This window comes from Adelges cooleyi, unplaced genomic scaffold (assembly GCF_023614345.1).
Source record: "Adelges cooleyi isolate 19-005CV unplaced genomic scaffold, UGA_ACOO_1.1 ACOO_flye_CR_arks_rails_tigmint_CR_PRNA_23, whole genome shotgun sequence".
Lineage (NCBI taxonomy): Eukaryota > Metazoa > Arthropoda > Insecta > Hemiptera > Adelgidae > Adelges > Adelges cooleyi.
In genome coordinates, this window is record NW_026095893.1 from 9,947,230 (window position 1) to 9,967,225 (window position 19,996).

The 19,996-nt window shown below is 27.9% G+C and overlaps 2 protein-coding genes across 7 annotated transcripts; one reads left to right on the plus strand and one right to left on the minus strand.

Annotated features, from left to right (window-relative positions):
- The first annotated feature begins 1,258 nt into the window (after nucleotides 1–1,258).
- Nucleotides 1,259–5,515, plus strand: LOC126835350 (uncharacterized). Of its 2 annotated transcripts, none has more exons than XM_050567869.1 (3): nucleotides 1,259–1,601; nucleotides 4,075–4,345; nucleotides 4,672–5,515. In XM_050567869.1, the coding sequence occupies exons 1-3, from the start codon at nucleotides 1,374–1,376 to the stop codon at nucleotides 5,079–5,081; spliced, it is 909 nt and encodes a 302-aa protein (XP_050423826.1). In that variant the 5' UTR covers nucleotides 1,259–1,373; the 3' UTR covers nucleotides 5,082–5,515. The 2 variants fall into 2 exon arrangements, with proteins under 2 accessions (XP_050423826.1, XP_050423827.1); XM_050567870.1 differs by having other exon boundaries at nucleotides 4,690–5,515.
- A 1,278-nt stretch (nucleotides 5,516–6,793) lies between these two features.
- Nucleotides 6,794–18,722, minus strand: LOC126835349 (mitoferrin-1-like). 5 transcript variants are annotated; one of them, XM_050567865.1, is made up of 6 exons: nucleotides 18,535–18,722; nucleotides 18,356–18,426; nucleotides 17,308–17,666; nucleotides 16,389–16,668; nucleotides 16,018–16,325; nucleotides 6,794–9,508 (listed from the first exon to the last, which is right to left on the minus strand). In XM_050567865.1, exons 3-6 carry the CDS (start codon nucleotides 17,422–17,424, stop codon nucleotides 9,167–9,169), a joined length of 1,047 nt encoding a protein of 348 aa, XP_050423822.1. In that variant the 5' UTR covers nucleotides 17,425–17,666; nucleotides 18,356–18,426; nucleotides 18,535–18,722; the 3' UTR covers nucleotides 6,794–9,166. The 5 variants fall into 5 exon arrangements, with proteins under 5 accessions (XP_050423822.1, XP_050423823.1, XP_050423825.1 ...); XM_050567866.1 differs by lacking the exon at nucleotides 18,356–18,426; XM_050567868.1 differs by lacking the exon at nucleotides 18,356–18,426 and having other exon boundaries at nucleotides 18,531–18,722.
- Between the last annotated feature and the right edge of the window lie 1,274 nt (nucleotides 18,723–19,996).

The following is a 19,996-nucleotide window of genomic DNA, read 5'->3' on the forward strand; positions in this document are numbered from 1 at the left end:
TGTATTATCAGTGTATAATTTTATTAAAGTAATATTTTATGTTGTAGCTAAACTACCCGCTATACTTACTACTAAAATTTTAGTTCGTCGTTATTATTTTGTTTACAACAGTTTCAGTTTTACAAAGTAGGTCCCACGGGTTTCCAAGAAACAATATTTGTTACAATACTTTAAATAGTAGATACTATATAGTATTACATTTTAGGCTTGATTTGCAATCTTTTGTTAATCAATTTAAAATTAGATAGGTATGTAGCACTGTAGCATGTTTTGTTCATAAATTATTATTTCTGTACTAGACGATCATTTTATTCCTAATATGTTATACCTCTGAGCTCTTTTCTATTGCCGTCTTTTTCTTTTTGTTATCTACATGGCATTCAATAAGCCATTCAATTTTTTTGGTTTTATATTTATTAATTTGTTATTCCAATTTCAAATAATATTATATGTTGTAACATATTATTATTAAATGTTAAAACATTTTCAGTTCCGCATCAAAGCTTAAATAAAAATCCTAATTTTATTAGATTCATTTGGAATTATATTTACATGAATGCAATTTTAGTGACAATACACACATATTTAGTTAGTATATTAAGTTATATTTAATTTTATCACAAACTTTATTAACTTAATTAATTTTAGCTTAAAATTTTTTTTTTTAAATACATTTTGGAGTATTACGCTCTGGCATTTGATTTTTGATTGTAATACTTAATTGACCAAATACCTATAGTTATGAATTTTTTATTAGTTATTAATTCTAGATTCTTCTCTTATAAAAAGAATATTTGATCTAAATTTTCAGCATTAAAACAATAAAATATGATAGAAGTCTAAAGACAACATAACAAATGTTGGTAGGTATACATTTCTATTTAGGCCACATTAAAACACCATTACACATTGGGTCAACTATAACTATTATAATATGTACTTGGTTAAAGTTTTACTGAAGTATAATTTTTATGTACCTTCACGTTTTAGTGCTCCCGCGTACCTACATTAGCACATATAGAACCACACATTTTTACATTTAACGTAAAACACTTATATATTTGGGAAATATTATTTTAAGTTAATTATTATTATTTTTAATTGATTTCGTAATATCGCTTGTTCACCTCCTTCTAGAGGCTAGAGCACATAAGTAGTATGAGTATAATTTATAAAAAAAAAAAATAATACAAACGGTACACCGTACAGAGTTAACCATATTATTTCCCCCCTACAACATTTATTAGACGTTCATTATTTTTATCCATCTTCGTAACGTCATCGATTTCGGTCAATCTCTTTGACGGCAGGTGCATAATGAATCAGTATTTATTGGTTAAATAGTCGTTTCAACCGGATGCCTATTAGTCGCTATGCAAAGACAGCTTGAGAAGTATAACCTGCAGCCCAATAACAATATGCTACCATTCGGCATTGTCTTAACGATTACATCAATTATGGTAATCGCGTCGTCCGTCGAATCCTTCGTCTTCGACTCTTGCGAACGTACTAATTTGACAAAACAAGAATGTGTGGGAAAAGTAATAATGGACACGCTCAGCAAGGCCAATGAAGATCCAGCCAACTTTTTTAAGTTCAACGTAAGTGCTAATTTAAATACCGTCACTGCGAACCAATACAAGTGTATTATATAAAAATGTATGGTCTACAGTCCTGTCAGCTCACCCTACTTCATTTATACTTCTTTATACCTACAACACTGACTTACCTACACCATTTTACAGGAAAGCTAAATTGCTATAATGTTTTCATTGCATTTTTATAGTAATGGTATTATAGTATATCCTCAATACAACAACCCAATAAAAATTGCACCTATTGTAAATATATTTTACTACTACATTCTCAAATTATACAATGTAAGTTTGAGTAAAAGCCGTATAGTTAGCGTAAAAGTTAATAATTAATTACAATTGAAATTAACATGTATTATTGTATTTGCAACTCTTTTCTTTTTTCATTTTTTATTGTAGAATACATATCAGCGGTAGCAGATGAACGATTTAATTAGGTATTCTAGTCAAGACCATATGATCATTAAAGTAGGTGCCTATTAAAATAATAAAGGAAGCATTTTTTGACTGATTAAACAATAGCCAAGTTATTATTTAACTGTTATGCGCTAAGAAAAAACTTTAGTCGTCGATGGACCCCTTTTCTCTTTCTGAAGTTTTTAGAGTCTGTGAGAACCGATAACAATCTAAATTGTTAATTGGATAATATTTTTAAAAAATGATTTCGTTTTAATAGACACATTAAATTAATCTATATTCTGATATAACTTTCATAACTTATCTTTCAAAACTATTCTAATTAATGTAATTATATAGTTTTTACTTAGGTAAACATTTGAATTTTTTTTTTTAGATATATAAGTAATCAAATTACCGGCAGTGCGAAATTAATATAATGGTCCAAAAATCTTACTATCTCTTCAAAGAAACGAGTTTTTAAAATTATATCATTATCATTCTAACATTAGATTCACATTTACCAGTTATAACTTCTATAGTCTATATAATAAAAAGTATACGTTTTTCTATTACATTTTGAAAGGTTTGAATCTTTATTTTTTTAGTATGTTATGTAAGATACAGTAACACCTACCTTAACGCTAAAATTTAAATATTTTTAACCCTTCTAAAATAGTGCCTGAAATAGTTCAAATAACGAAAACTTTTTTTTGCCCTTTGCGGTGGAGGGTGCTAAATTTTGGATTTCAAGCTATTTTATCATAGATATAACCATGTATATTGTCTGATAATATGTAACAAATGTGTGTGTGTTACAATTATAATATTCAATTTGGAACTTAAAAACTTAGTTTTTTAAATCGGCATTCCCTGTTAAGACCAATTTGGTCATAGGGGTTGTGCTAAACCATTCCAACTAAAAATAGATATAATAATTTGTTAACAGTTTAATGAAATTTTGTCTTTAAATAGTTATTAGTAGATAAAAAAAATACTTGCTGACTTATAGTTATAGAAGAATTAGTAACCTTGAATTCGATTTGTATAGAAAACAGTTTTTTTTAGAAGATAGTTGATGGCTGATGGCTCAGTAGTTTTTGAATAAAAACATAAAATAAACGCTTTCTCTATTTACTATAGCATAGCTAAATGACCTAAAGTAGTATAACTTAAATAACTTTAACCTAGGTGTCCTATATAAGCGAAAAGGAGACCTCTTGCCGGCAAAGTTAATTTCGAGAAAAACATTTGCAAACTTCAAAGTACAATAATTTTGTAATTTTTTTAGTTTTGTATCAGGTCCCAAATTATTCAAAAACCAATCAAGTTTCAGAAAATAGTACTCAGAGAGAGAAACAACTTTTATTTAATTAAAATACAAAGTGAGCTGCCCACTATGTGGGTTGCCAAATGACAGCATACTACTCAATAAACAAATACATAGGGCAATTTCAATTTCACAATACAAATAAACACTATTAAATTTATAGTACAAATACATAAATGACAAATTTAACAATACAATGAAATATTTAGTAAATGTAGACACAATGTGTCTTTTCGCATCACAAATATGTAGAAGCCAAATAATATATATTTTCCTCTAATTTACATGGGTGGTTTGATGACTATGGACAGGGGGAAATATTAACCCAAAAATAAAGAATTCAATATTGTCAGGACACTTTACGAAAAATAACACAGTGATGTATATAGGATAATAATATTATAATATATATATATATATATTAGCTATCATTTATTAAACAGTTTAAACTTTTAGAGGTAGGTAATCAGTGGCCAAAATATAGGAACTAATCGAGTTAAGTCAAATTTGAACAATATATAGTAATTATTCGTTCTTAAATCTTACGTGTAAACTGGAAATCTAACTTTAAAGGATAAACTGCACTTCGATCCTGTCAAATTGCATTATATTATCAAAGTATAGTCATTTACTGTACACCAATACGTTTTAATTGTAAGTCCTACAGGTATTTTTTCCCCCTTTTCCATTCGTTTCTTCCACTGCTTAAAGTACATAGTCTGTAATGGGATAATTAAACTGCCATTATTTTAGGAATTAGACAACGGTAGCGGCATATTACGATTGATCAAACTGAAATTCGACGACAATTCCACCAGTGGAGTGCGTAGGTTTCAATTAAAAGAAGAAGAAACAAGGTCGTCAAAAAATGGAGATTTCTGGGACTTGTTTATGTCTGTCATAGAGAAACTGACACATTACAGTAGTGACCACGGTGTGTTGGTGTCTCTGCCACAGTGGTCGAGAGAATTTCCTCCCGTTGCAGTAGTGAATGAGGATGACATCTTTCAAGTAGTTAACGAGAGTAAGTAACAATAAAGACGTTGTCATAAAATTTAATAGGTAGTCAACTCAATGGATAATTGACAGAAATTGAATTATATAATAATAATATAAATTTTAATTTAATGATACCTACTTATTGGCTGTACACAACAACTAACAGCGTACTTGAACCAACAAATAAGCATTCAAAATTCGTTTAACTTTTACTCCACACAAAATTATAAATTACAAATTTACATCTTGTCTTTACCTATATATATATATACTATATAAAATACTTAAAATATTTCTGTTTGTTCGTCCATGTCAGCGTTAGTCATTTTTTTGGTATTTTTGTTTTTACAGTGGTTTACCAAATTACAGGTCGGGGTAAGCACAAGAAATTTGCACTGCTATTTCCACTGCTGGCTACGTTCAAATTTTTGGTGATCAAGGCTCTTCTAGTGCCCATACTAATCACTGTCATGATAATCAAGAAAATGTTAGTACTCGGCGTCATGGCTCTACCCACCTTATTGACCATGTTGCGGTTCTGTCGGAATCCCAATTTCGGCGGATTCGGCTTGGGCAACTTGATGGCAACCGGTGCAGTGGGACCCGTAGGTCAGACAGCAGCATTTGCTCCTCTCGCGGCTGCCGACATGTCTGGCGACTATTCCAACTACGTTCAACAGGCGACTGCCGCATCTCATCATCCAAATGGCTTTAAAGATTATTCCAAGAATCTGTTGGACGCCATGAAGGGTACTTACTAGGGTACATTGAACTTACTAGGGCAAGGGTACTTACTAGGGTCTTTTGAATCTAGGCAAAGCTGTATAGCTACTATAAAGTACAGTGATTAATGCACGTCTTATAGGTAGGCGCTCACAATGTATTTTTGGAAATACATTTTTTTTTTCGGGAAATAAAAATAACTCCTACGCTATAATTTTAGCACTTAACAATTATTTTATTGCCACACCGTTAAATAATCATACTTACGACAAAAATGTGTATGATAACACCTATATTATAGTTTATACTTATAGTAATTAATGTGCAATTAAATAATATATACCCACCTATACAATCTTAGATAGCGGTTATGGCTATGTAAGCTATGGTATCTTACGATTCACTCTTTTCATCCAAAAGTCGTGTTATATTTTTCATTGCACCTAATTATAAAAACACATCAATATTTTCAACACACTACCTATGTAATTTATATTTTATTTTATATAATTATTATTCATGATGACATTTCAGTATAATCAATCATAACATACTATAATTTATATATTATGGTTCAAATATTTGTTATACTTGGCTTTTGAGACTAATACAAGTAATTCACTTCCTATGTTTTTTATTAACAACAAATTATTCAAACATCAAGACAACCATTTTCTCATATATTTCTAACCAATAGGAAAATAAATATTTTCATATAAAAATAGATAAATAAAAAACCAACTACAAAAAAATAAAAATAGTATTTTATCATTTTCGGATCTATTTATGTTGTCATTAGTTACACAGATCACTTACGAGTATACTGCAGTATAGCTGCGACAACGGAACGGTGACTATTTCTCTGAAGATGGTTTAAGCAATGGGTTCGAAACGTCAGCCAACTAATGATAATAATACTTATGGATGGATCCAAAAATTATCAAACCAGTAAAATCCATAAAATGTTAACAACATTCGTGAAAGTAAAATTTTTGGTTTTTCAGAATACCTACATTATACCTGAAAAATTACAAAATATGTTTCATTTGTGATTACATTATATATTTTATAAAAAAATACAAATTTAATCAGGACAAAAAAAAATATAACGTAATAACACCTAGAGAATCTGTAAATATTTAGTAAACCCATTAAAACCAAAGAGCGTAAATGCCCAATTACTATTGAACTATAACATTTGTAATTATTCTACTCATTGCACTTTCTCTACTAAGAAAAAAGTAAACACTAAATAACAGAAGAGACGTTAAAAGTTAACGTAAAGTATCCAATAGTTTTAACTAAATTAAACATACTATCAAATAATTTATTACAATTGTATGCATGTTTCCTCTACAAATATAATACGTTTGTTTTATTTAATTTGTTTTTTATAATTTTTAAGTCCTACTCAAAATTCAAAAACGGTTTCTAAAAATACAGCAAATGATACTTATTTGGTTTTTTAACGTATATTGGAACTTAGAAATGCCACAATTAAAAACACATCTCAAATAAAATTTAAAGCATTTTAAATGGTTAATTTTAAATAGATTTTGAAGGAAGGTTTAATTTTTTTTTCTTGTGTACGATTTCTATGTATTAATTAGACACTAATGTTGTTAAAAATGTATCATAAGTCCAGACTTCTCCCCCCCCCCAAAAAAAAAAAAGAAAACAAATTTACTTAAAACCTAGTTTCTCAGTTCAGCATCAAAGCAATTAAAAATTGAACACATTTAAAAACAAATTAGCAACAAATATTTTACTTTATTTCATTTTCAGCACAATGAAAGTATACTGATAGTAATTTTAAACAAAATTTCAAAACACATAACAAGATAGGTTATCACTTTGAATAATAACTTATGTATAAAGAATCACTTACAGTTTATTATTTTGAAACCGCATTGATTAAATGAGTCAACATTTAAAAGAATACACAATCGTTTGAACAGTTAATGCTTCAACAAAATATTTTATCCAAATACATTTTGGATATTATAGAAATGTGATCTTACTAACTTATTTCATACGATTGTGCTATTATTGTCCTTATGGGAATATTTATAGTTATACAAAATATATACTACGATAAAGATAGTAGTTGTTTACAGTAAATTAACATGCATATTACAAAAGTATTTTGTAAAATAATTTTTAATGCGTGAAAACTGTTTATGTTCATTAATTATTATGACATAGGTAGAAGAAATTAAATCTATTCATTTAAAAAATACTTGTGTTACATATACAATTATAAAAATAAGCTGTAACTGCTTGGTAATATCATGCAGTATCGTGATGCACTTACAAATTTATAATGAATGAGTATAAATACTATATAGATTATAATCAATGGTATTATTTAATGAAATTATTGAATTATTTCAACTCGATTTCTTCATACATAGATATTAGATCATTGTTCACACTTTTTTTTTTAAATCATTTTAACAAGTTACACATTTTTATGTTTTCAATTTTATAAAACTAATTAAATTTTATACAAAAATAAAATTATTTCAAATTTATTTAAAACGTTAACATAATGATATTACTTTCCTCCAAAGTGAACATCGTTATAATAACAAAACACATTATATAACAAAAAAAAAAGTTATAATAAAATAGTAATAATAATAAATGAAACATATCACAGACAAAAAGACAATTTAACATGTTTTTAACTCTAACTCAATATTAAAAATTAAAAAATTATATACCCGGTATGTAATAGTTCTTAATATAGTTTTGGGCTAATTTTTTAAAATTTATTTTGTTTTTTTTTTTTGTTATTATAATAATTTTATTAGAGTAAAGTAAAACGCAAGACACTAATAACATTAAACTTATGAAATACCTATACAATAATTTTATCATAAGCCATATGGCCGTTACGGTTTAGAAATAGGTATGAGCAATTATTATTACAGTCAAATGAAGAATCTTGAAATATAAAGGTTTGTGTGGTTAACGTAATAAAAGACTAGACCAAGTTTGTCTCATAAATCAAAACTAACAAAATTATTATAAATAAAATACACAAACATGTGTTAGTAAAGAGATATGACCAAAAATGCATAAGCAAAATGGATTTGTGAACAAAATGTCTTATACTGTGTTTCTATATCAAACTGATTAATGAATTATGTTTTATAATTAAATACAATTTATAATTTGTATTTACATTATAAAACATTTATTATAGTTTAAAATGTAAAACAATATATTACACACAAATGTTTTGGTTATTGTACTTGATATGAATACATAATTTACAATCATTATTTAGTTGTATTCATAGTACCTAGTGAAACATATATCAGATTAAATTTTAAGAATAAATTATGTCAAAATGAAAATATAAGCATTTAGAAGTTACATAATTCAAATTTGATGTAAATTAGTTTTTATACAGAAGTACAAAATTGTATACACTAAGTGTCAATTACTTTTCTAGATGTATCGCCAAACAAATATATTGTACATACAAATAAAATGTTAACATTACACACAGACATAAATATACATACAATATATTCTTTGGTTTTGATCATATTAAATTATACATATTTCTATAGGGATAACGTGAGCTAAACGGATAAGGTGGTAGGTACAATATTGTTCATGTAATTCGGGTATAAATAATATTTGGATTAAATCAAAACAAAAGTATGTAACATTAATCATATATAATATATTATCTGTCTGAAGTTACGGATAAAACAAATATGAGAGCTAACCATCTACTATTATATTTGAAACTCTTCAAACAAGAATAACGATAAGTATCGAAACAACTCTCTTTAAAAGACTGTTCACGTCTACATCGATGCTCATTTAATTTTCAATACAGGATTTATACAGCTTGATCCGTTGTGGACTTTACTCGGACTCGGAGTTTCAATATTTATGTTTATAAAATAATTTAATACTGAATACCCGGAACAAAAAAACTTGATCTTAGGACACACAACAAAAGGTTGTAATTTATAACAAAATTACAAAACAAAAAAAATTATAATAAAATTAAAATAAAAAAAACAATATGTATATTTATAAAAAAACTAACATCCGTCCATTACTCAGCTACTAGCTAGGTAACTTTATGATCACTAACCTAAAACGGTTGACCTGTAGACCCTTCGTCCCTAACACTATAGTGATTGTACAAACGTGGTCTCGTCGCTACAGGTAAATCACACCTCACACTGGTCTTAGTCATTATTATTTCATTACCCACTGTAGGTGCCGAAGGAGGAGGTGGTGGCGGGGTAGATCGATCATCAGTAATCTTCGATTTTTTTATTAAAACGAACTTGAAAAACTCGTAAGTCGTCCACGAGATGGCAGTTGATGGCATTTGATAAATAATACGAGCGGCCATACCTCTAAAAAATCCTTGAACGCCACCAAGTGTATAGACTGTGGCTACGGCCCGGAAAAGACCTTTTACTTTGACCTGCAAAATATAATTTATTGTTTAAAAATACAACATCGTTACCTTATAGTAGAAGAATGAAAAAAAGTATTATAGTACAAGATATCTGTTAAAAAATATGTATTACAATTATTATTCACACGCGTAATACAATATGGTAATAAAGCGATTACGTAACATGACATTTTTCAAAATACTTAGGTAAGTATAATATAATAACAGCACAATATAATGTATCCGAGAGGTCGGTTGGGTTAAGGAGGAAAAATGTGCAGTTTGTGTGAATACGAATACGTTTTCGTCATTGTACTTGAGCATAATAAATTCAATAAATAAATTCAGCGTGCCGTGCCAAAGTTCAACGAAATTGTAGAAGTCAGTTATACTGTATACACGAAATGTGACTAAAAGAAAAAACATAATTTTATAGGTTTTTTGAGGACAAGTACAATTTTCGACCAGATATAGAGCGTGTTCTAGAAATCTTGTGATATCCCAAGTAATTGAAAATTAATTTAACAACGAAAACAAATTGTTGATGAAATTTCTAGCCAAATGACAATCCGAAGAGAGAATGAAAAATACTCGTGTTTGAATTATTATTCGAATTTCTAGAGTGCCGTCAGACTTTTGGAACGTACTATATACAAATTTATAAGGATAATACCGGATCCCGTTAAAATTCTAAAGCTAATGAATTAAAAGTTATCAAAAATACGTTATATCATTATTTATGTTTTAATTGGTGATATTTGCAACAATTTACCGTAAATAAAATATTCTAGTAAGTTCGGGATAGTAAAAAAATAGACAATGGTTCATTTCCTATTTATATTTTATACATTATTTAAATTATTTGTTTTAACAATAGCCATAATGCCGTGGTAAAACGTATATAATGAACTGATTATAACACACGCCATCCAAAGCATAAACTCGAGTTGTAAATATAATAAGGTGTTTGTAACGTAGCGTATAATTCAAGGTGAAAATTATGATTAGTCCTAAAATTTAGACAGTAGCGCAAATACAAGGGGCAAGCTCAGGCCACCCCCAAAAATCAGCAATACAATTTAACATTAGTATAGTAAATTCAGTTATTGAAATAAAACTCCCGAAAAATGTTGGGTATTTGACTGATTATGACTTCAGTTTTTTAAGTATATTATATACGAAAATAGTTTGAATGTACCTATATATTTACATAGTTCATGAAATTTAATGGAACATTAGCTTTTTCGGTCGCACCTACAATAATTAAATAAGAAAATTCTAGGAAGCCATGACACAGCAGTGAGCAGGTTGGCGGAATTCTTAAGGCTCGGATAGCAAGTGACTCATCCAATAATAAATATCTATAAATATTGTGCCGTAACTCAACAACATTGTAAACTAGAGCAAGCGGCTACTGACCACCACTACAATTAGCAGCAGTCTCGTCAGTCATATTTTTAAAGGTTAAATAATTCCCAAGCGGTGAAGGTACCGACAGTATAACTTATAATTATTAGTATTCACTATTCACGTTCCGTTAAAGCCACGATAATGATATTTATAAAAAAGTAATTTCGTCACTAGGTAATCATTAATTATTAAGTTCAGATACACACAATTATTTTTTTTTCATTGTCAACAGGGAACAGCACGCATTATAGCGAAAAATTATTATTAAATACGTTCCTTTTATATATTTAAGCTCTGACGTTTTATGATAGGACATTATAAAACAATTATTGTTTTCAGCTGAACTATGTTTCACGTGTCTTTCGTGGTCGATCGGAAAAGCATAACTAATTTGCATAAAATGAGGTTTTATTCGCAAAAAAATTTATAGAATTTGTCTATGCAATACAATAACATGGATTAAAAGTTACAACACAAATAATATATTATACCTACTAATTATACGATTTTAGAAATGTATATGCTATCATCGATTTAAAATTTAATGATGCTGACAATGTATTTAAATCGGCATTGTTTATTCAACTGTTAGTTGAAATATAGATAAAAACCGATAGGTAAAATAAAAACAACACATTTAGTAAAAAATATTACATTTTATATTAAATACGAAATCGGATACATATTTTATAGAAAACAGACCTACACATTAGATCATTTTTTTTAGTTCGCTTTAGAGGTAAATTAAAACAAATTAATTAGAATCCAATCCGATAATAATAATGAAACTTAATATTAAATCTACATCAAATAAAGACGCCTGCAGTTTATATATTGTGAAAAAAATTATTTGAATAATACTTATTAGAATATACCCAAGAAATAAATATGTACAAATTTTAAAACGCAATAATAATAATAGCCACTTAAGAGAATTAGTATTGAATTATCTGCATGTATACCTGGGCCTAGTCACATACACCATTTAATTATCTAATACACAAATACCCTAAGATAATCATACAACTGTCGTAAACCCCTCACTTCACACGGAACACCGTCATGTCTATGTTCAAATCTATATAGCACACACCTACTTTTTATTGTAATTCATTGTTTAATTGTTCTAATAACCTCATGAAAATCCCGTTATCAAAAAATATTTGTTTAACTATAGTTAATGTTTTACAAGTTGAATAAAATGATGAATTAAATCCGTTTTTTTAATTATTAAAACTTTAAAATTTAATTTGCAATATGTGTGTTTTAATTATCTCAATACAAATTTTGTAGAAAAGTTTACAAATATTGATCTTGGACCAAAAAAAAGTTAATAAAATAATAATAATAATTTAAACATGATAAATATTAATACGAAATTTAGTAGATATTTTTCATCTATGTTTACTATAAATCCAAAACCTAAAAAAATGTTTTTACAAAAACGTTTTCATTATTAAAATATTTATAAATAGGATATACAACTAAAAGTATAACAGCAAAGTACATAGATTTGGGAATTTTACTACTAAAACATTCTCAAATCGATTTTTCAAACAAAAAAGTTGTTATTGAATATTATTACAACTTAATATTATTTGCCATGTCAACCTAACGGTTACGACAATCATCTCTATCACTTATCAGTTATTGACTTTAAGTGATCCATCCATTTTTTAAATTCAATTTTGTTTTTTTTTTAAATATTTTTTAAATTTGTTTATTACATTTTCAAAATTATAAAATAACCAAATACTTTTTTGTATATGTTATGGAGCTAATTTTGAAACTTAAATGGTTACATACATATATATTTTATTAATTTAATAAAATATACCTAATATTATTATATATTATAATATAAATAATAATATAAACCTTTTCTCTTTATTGACAGTCTGTATAAGATAGAAATATCACCGAGAAATTACTGGGATGAAAACTTTGGAATCCGTAGCAAGGAATAACAAAGTAAACTAGAACACTGTGGAATATTAGGTAACAAAAAACGAATTTCCTGGTAAAAAAAAAGAGACTGAAACGCATTACATAGGTACTACCAAAGAACTGGAGCAGGAAGAATAAAGAAAAATATATAGGTACCTAGTGATACCTAGACAATCAAAGATGTGCATTAAGCATCCAGTAAATTACCCAAGAATTTAAAAAATATGAACAGGAACCAAATTAGTTCATTGGGATTGGACTATTAATAGGCCAAGGACATTCACACAAACATCTACCTACTTGTGGGATTACAGAATACCAATATGTAGGAAATGTGGAAAAAGAGGAGGAAACTCACACCATATCTTGTGTGATTATGGCTTTCTAACAACCAAAAAGCAAATATTTTTCACAAAACTTTTTTGAGAAACAATGAAATCAAATATACTGGAATAAAAGAGATACTGAAATTTACAAGAAGCACATGATTATTCAACACATGGAGCTATTAGACTTAGTAGGACAAGATAAGACTATATGAGATAGAAGAACTTCGGTGAGAGTATGCTTGATCAACCAAATGATCTGAAAGCGTAGGCACATCAGCAGGCCCCCTCCCTTTTAACAAACTTATACTAAAACTTAACTTTTTAAAATAATGAATTAAAATAAATATTGATTTACGCTATGCATTTAAAATTTGAAAAATGCCCTATTGCTTTTAATTTTGCAACACATAATCTTGTTTTTATCATTGCTACGACAATTGCCATGTTAATTTTCCCACTAAAACACGTTATCAGTATATAATTTTTTTAAATAATGTAATGTATTAATTTATAGTAAGCAAATTAAAAGCGAATATCAATTGCATAACGCATAGATGTTATAAATGTACTTTTTTTATTATTAGTATTATGTATTGCCGTAGCAGAGCTGTTATTTGATACTTCAAAATAGCATATCAATAGATACAGATATAATAACTAGGATATTACCTGCATAGAGATATAGATACTTTACATTAATAAGATACATAATGTTTTAATTACCATTCCCTACACATTATAAAAAGTTTGTAAATCACAATTTTTAAACGTTATTTACAGTTGCTGTAGTTAACAATTATTTATATCACATCAACGTAAAACTGTAACGTAAATCTGTATACAATTTTTTTTTTTTTTTAAATATACCTAAACAGGGTTACTAATTATACTGTTTTTATTTTAGAAAGAAATGTGTTGTAAATTGCATAAGCTTGGATAAAACTCTAGTTTTATACTTTGTTACTCGGTCAAACAAAGACTACCTTATTCGCACATTTGAGTTTAATGAATCAATATGTATTGTGTTCTTGTTTGAATACTAAAGAATAAAATAAAAAAAACAATAATTTGTATAACTCCATGACCTATTTATCCATTTTAATACCTATATTTTATTATTATTGTAAAGTGATTGTATTTGGGAAAAACTATTCAAGTATTTTGATCAATACCAAATAATTGTAACTATTTTTCCAGATTAATTTATTAGGATTTTAATTTTAACTATGTTTTTATAAATACTTTCAGTAGATTCTTTTTCAACATTTATAAATAATGTAAATTACTAAATACTTGTTCCTATCACTTCTCAACGATTTTAAATGCATACAATGTAAAGAATGATAGCTGTTTAGTATTGATTATGTTTTCTATTGTTTATCTAATTGATTATCTATTATATTTATTGAAGTGTACATCAATGCGTTAACAATTTTTTATTTATTACAAATTTTACTGCTATTATTAAGCACATGTTCAGTGTCATTAGGTCAACACTTAAATATGAACCCAATTAAAAATGCCACAGTGAATTTCAAGCAAATAATGATTTTGAATATGAGTATGATGCTTTTTAATTATTATAAAATATTTTTAATTCAAAAATTGTAAATTAGTTTTATCTCGAAGAGCGTAGTAATTGAATAATTAAAGAGAGACGCACAAAGCATATATAAATATTTTTTAACAAATATTGAAACAAGAGTGCATACTAATAAATGAAACAGTTTTAATGAATAAATAATAATGTTACCATCAAAAGGTTAATTATTTCAGTTCAGCGAGCATCATTGGTAAAAACATGTTTACGCTAACTGACTAGAACTCGCTTAATTTTGGTTTTAGAGAAAAAGCACCCAATATAAAATTATAAGAAAACAATGTTCCGGAGGATACATTGATGTCTAAACGTTACAGTCCTTTAAAAAAGGCGAAATAGTTGTTTTTTAACAATGTGTTGAGTGTAATATTTAGAATAATGGAAAAAATGCATGGCGGTGCCCTCCGGAATATTGGTCTCTTTTTAATTTTATAATAAATGCTTTTACTCTAAAATCAATAAAACTACCAAAAAAGGAGTCCTAATAACTGAACTAATAACATCACAGTATAACCTTTCAATAAAAATGTTGCAAACAATTGGCCATACCTAACTGCTGAATAAATAGGAGGTATGACATTCTCTTAATATGTATATAACTTCAAAGAATAATATGTTATCATTGACACCATAAATTGTCTTTACAGTTCCTTAAAAATTATCTAATATAAACTAAAATTCCAAAAGATTATTGTTAAATAACAATTTGTTACTTAGAAAAATACCTAACATAATAGGTTTGTTTAAAAAAAATATATGTAGCACTTATAGTGTAGTGAATTTGAGGAGGGTTTGCTGTTTAAAAAAAAAAACCGTTTTTGATGTTTTTGGCTTTTAACTGAAAATCCGATACACGACACCTCTATTTTCACAAGTGTGGAAAGTGTATACACCAAACCAACATCTTTTTAAAGCAATCAGTGTGTAAAACTCCACTTTTTAAAAACGATTACTTTAGTGTATACTCGTAAAAAAAAGTGTACACTTTTTGTAAAAAGAAACAAACTTATTATTTGTTGGATATTTATTTTCATAAAGTTTTTTTAACACAGATTATACGGTTTGGAATTTACAAAAAAAACCTAGTAAATTATCAATTAACTATGGGTTTTAATCTGTATATATTTAATGAGTATTCAACGAATACATAAATTTGCATTGCTAATGAACGATCAAATTAAATTAGCATTGTTCATTCAATAATAATACTGATAAATATAGCTTACACAATACTTAGATATTTTACTTACATTCGTAGTTTGTGTATTTAGTAATGTCTTGCATACATCTAATGGTGTGGTTATAGCAGCTGCAAGACCACCCGCAACACCACCTGATACCATGTGATATAAAGGATTGTATATTCTATCTGGATTCAAAAAGTTCTGACAGTGTTCATACGCCATGAAATGAACGACTTGAAACGGTGCGTTCATGCACAATTGCACCATATATGAGCGGTAAAATGCTCCGATTCCTTCCGTTCTCCAAACTGAGCTTACACAATTCAGAATACCATTATATGGTGAATTAGACATCTGCAATCGTTGTTTTACAACTAAAAAAAAAATTTTAAATCAAACTGTATAATACTTAATGATAGTACTACATTTTTAACTACCATCAGTTGGTGTCATGATTGCATCATGTATAATAGTTGATACACATCCAGCAATACCAGAACATACGGTCATATTTAATGAAGTTCGATGTGAAATTTTTTGTTTTAGGTGTTCGTAGGAGGCAAAGTAAAGTGCATGAGCAGGTCCAGCACCAACTATTACAGTGCCCATACCACGCATTGGTCTTAAATACCCTTCTTGTTTTATCATATCAATCAGGATAGTACCGATTCCTTGACTACCAATATTTCTGGCCGGCATAAATGCTTGCATCCGAGTCTGAAATACATAAAATACTATTCTAAGTCCATTTGATTAAAATTATCTTTATGGGTCAATAGAGTCAATTAATATTACAACAATTTTTATAAGTATAAGTCATGGTTAATAAATTGGTTATAAGTTGTTCATTATTGTTATCTAAATTTTAAATAATGTATTGTATATATATATTTTGTTACAAAGGTAGGAAATTTAAACACTTTTGAGTAATTTATAAAATATTTAACTATTATTTCTTATATTTAGATTAGTATGATCTATGGAAAACTGATTAGAATGAATATTTGTTACCTATTATGATCAAGCATAATTTAGGTAATAAATAAACTCATGTTAGACGATTAAGTTTTAAATAACCCACGTAAATAGGTATACTGATAGATACTATTTTGAATGTATATTAAAGAGCTAGTGGAAATTAAAATATATTCAGATAAGAAAAATAAAGGTACAAGGATTTACAAAAAATTAAGGTTTTCTTGGATTACTTAAATGAATATGGTAAGAAAAATGTTCAGTCAAGTATTATTTTCAAAAGAAATACTTGAAGCATTTATTAAAGTAGTGCAGGAAGCTATACAAATTTAAAATTTCTATCATACATACATATGATATAAACTGAAATGTGCAATTTACCTTCACAGAATCTAGAGGGTACATAACACAATGTTCCATGACTCCAGCAATGGCACCAGCCATCATGTGATCTGTCACGTTGGACGTTGGTAAAGTCTCATAATCATCAAAACTCATAATAAATTAAATATGTACAAAAATTATTATGAATATTTATTCTAAAAGAAAGGTGAACTGTTTTAAAACCCTAAAAAAGTGAAAGTGTAGTCAATTGAAGACTGCTCCTGTTGAGTGTTGTCAGTTGCCCCGAGGAAGGTTTTACATGCCATAGATATGATGTTGGCAATGCACTTTTACCATTGATTACGATGGGTTCTCAAAATGGAGGTTACCGGTTCGAATGGTGCGCGTTATGTTGCCTACAAAAATACATTTCAAGGGGTTTAATGATTAGGTAGTTTGAAAAATAGTTAAGTAGAAAATAAAATAATTGTTTTGCTGCATGCAAGGTTTTTATTTTATAAAATATACATAAATATTAATTAGTTATAACTGTCAGGTGACTTGTAAGATAACTTAAAATTAATACTGAAAACAATATTAATGAATTACGAAACAACCTATCAAAACAAAATTTATTATGAATAAGTATTATAAAAAATGGTATACCTTTTTATTAAATACTATTTTACTTATTGAATGAACCATGTGCGATCGTCTTTACTGTTGTATTAAATTGTGAATTAATTATGTATTAGTCCGAAGTTTAGTTCCTTATTCAATAGTTTTAAAATGTACAATCGATAAGAAAAAAACATATACAGGAAAGAAAATAAGTTTATCAACTTTCATAATGTTCGTAGTGCGTACCCGACTTTTATTTCAATGTTTAATATCAACGGTCAACAATATTTAATAAAGTATGTCTGGAAGGACGAGGACGGAGGAACCGACAAAGACTGATTAGAGAATTGAAGATGTGCCGGCTAAGAATCAACACTGATAAGAAGTCGTGAATTGTGAGTATCTATAGATACAGCACAGAGACTGGAAAACACCGGTTACGGTCCAACTAATGATATCTTTAATTTATCAAAACACTCATTACCTTCTGTAGTTTAATTAATTAATTATCATCGGTCGTCGAAAAGTTTTCAAATGGTTTTATTTTATCTATAACTACCGCACAAATAACTCAATATAATTTTACAAGAGTATAATAAATAAATAAAACATATATTATTAACGATAATAATTATTAAAATAATTAGTACAAAACATACGCACGCGGATCTTTGACCGTACACAGTACGGAATTCCACGCTTACGACCAACCAGACGGCAGACGGCACACCGATGACCGACGCCGACTTAACTAACGAGTAACGACCGACGGGCGATGATTTAACAACGTCCTTTGGCCTTAGGTTCGTACTAGGCTTTAAATGCTAGAAAACAGATTACAGATTACAGAATCCACACACTGTGTAATTATTGTTTTTTAGGTTATGATCACACGGTAATTAACAGCTGATTGATAAGGCCGCTTGACGGCAGTGTCTACCAAAATGTATGGAAACCGGGCAAATGATAAGAAAAGTGATAAAAGATAACTTATAAATTATATTATCACTATTTATTATTTAAGTTTTATTAAACCTCAGAATTTGGATCCGTGAAGACTAGAAGACTAGTTTTAGTATTGTTTAGATCATTTATTTTATTGAATGACAAGTGCGATAAGATCGATATTGATTAGTGCCTAGTGGACCAGGAATTTACTAAGTGTAAAATATAGTAAATACTTTTACTGATTGTTCATTTAATTAAAAATATCATAATATTTTTTCAACAAATCATTTTAATTCATGTAAATACAGATAGAGTTTATATATATTATATAGAGGTATGTTTTATAATAGTGTACTAATAGTATATCATAATACTATTTACAGCTTGGTATGCAGTACTTAAAAATATATTTATTATAATCTTTATATAAATAATACCATAATAAGTACTTTTATTATTAATTAATTTTAGATTAATTCTTATAAATTTGGTGAAAAATTGTTGATATGTCCTATGCTAAAGTAATAATCTTAATTACCTTATTAACCTCCAGCAGCCATCTTAAAAATCTGTTGGTGGTTGACATGCAGTGTTTACTTCACCATTTAATTTGTAGCTCAAACATTGGAGAGTGTTTCAGACAATATTAATTTTATATGACTAAAACCATTTTCTTTAAATTGTACTGTATGTTATACCTTTTACAATTTACTATACTGTTTCTCAGTATAGTACAAATTATGTGTTGGCGATCGGAACAATAAATATTTATGATCTAGTGTGCTATGGTGAGATGAATTCATTGACTAATAAATTTAATTTTAAAATTGGGTATACTCTGATTAGAAGAGTTCAAAATTAATCGTGTCTCAGAATAGGTAAAATAGTTATAAGAAAAACTTGTTGACCTTGTTGCTAATGAACATCATTGTTGTAGTTTCTCTATGTTTTGGAAACTTGGATTATGTATGGCTGGGTACTACTGGGGACATCCGTCCCAACATAACGCTGGACAACATGCAGCCATTATTGGCTGTACCACTAGTTATTATAGATTAATTCATAACAAGTTTTCATTCACAATGTTTTGTAAAAAATATATATCATATTATTTCATTGTTGTTGAATTCTTGATATGTATGTAGCCATAATTTTATTGATACTTTGGGAAAAAAAT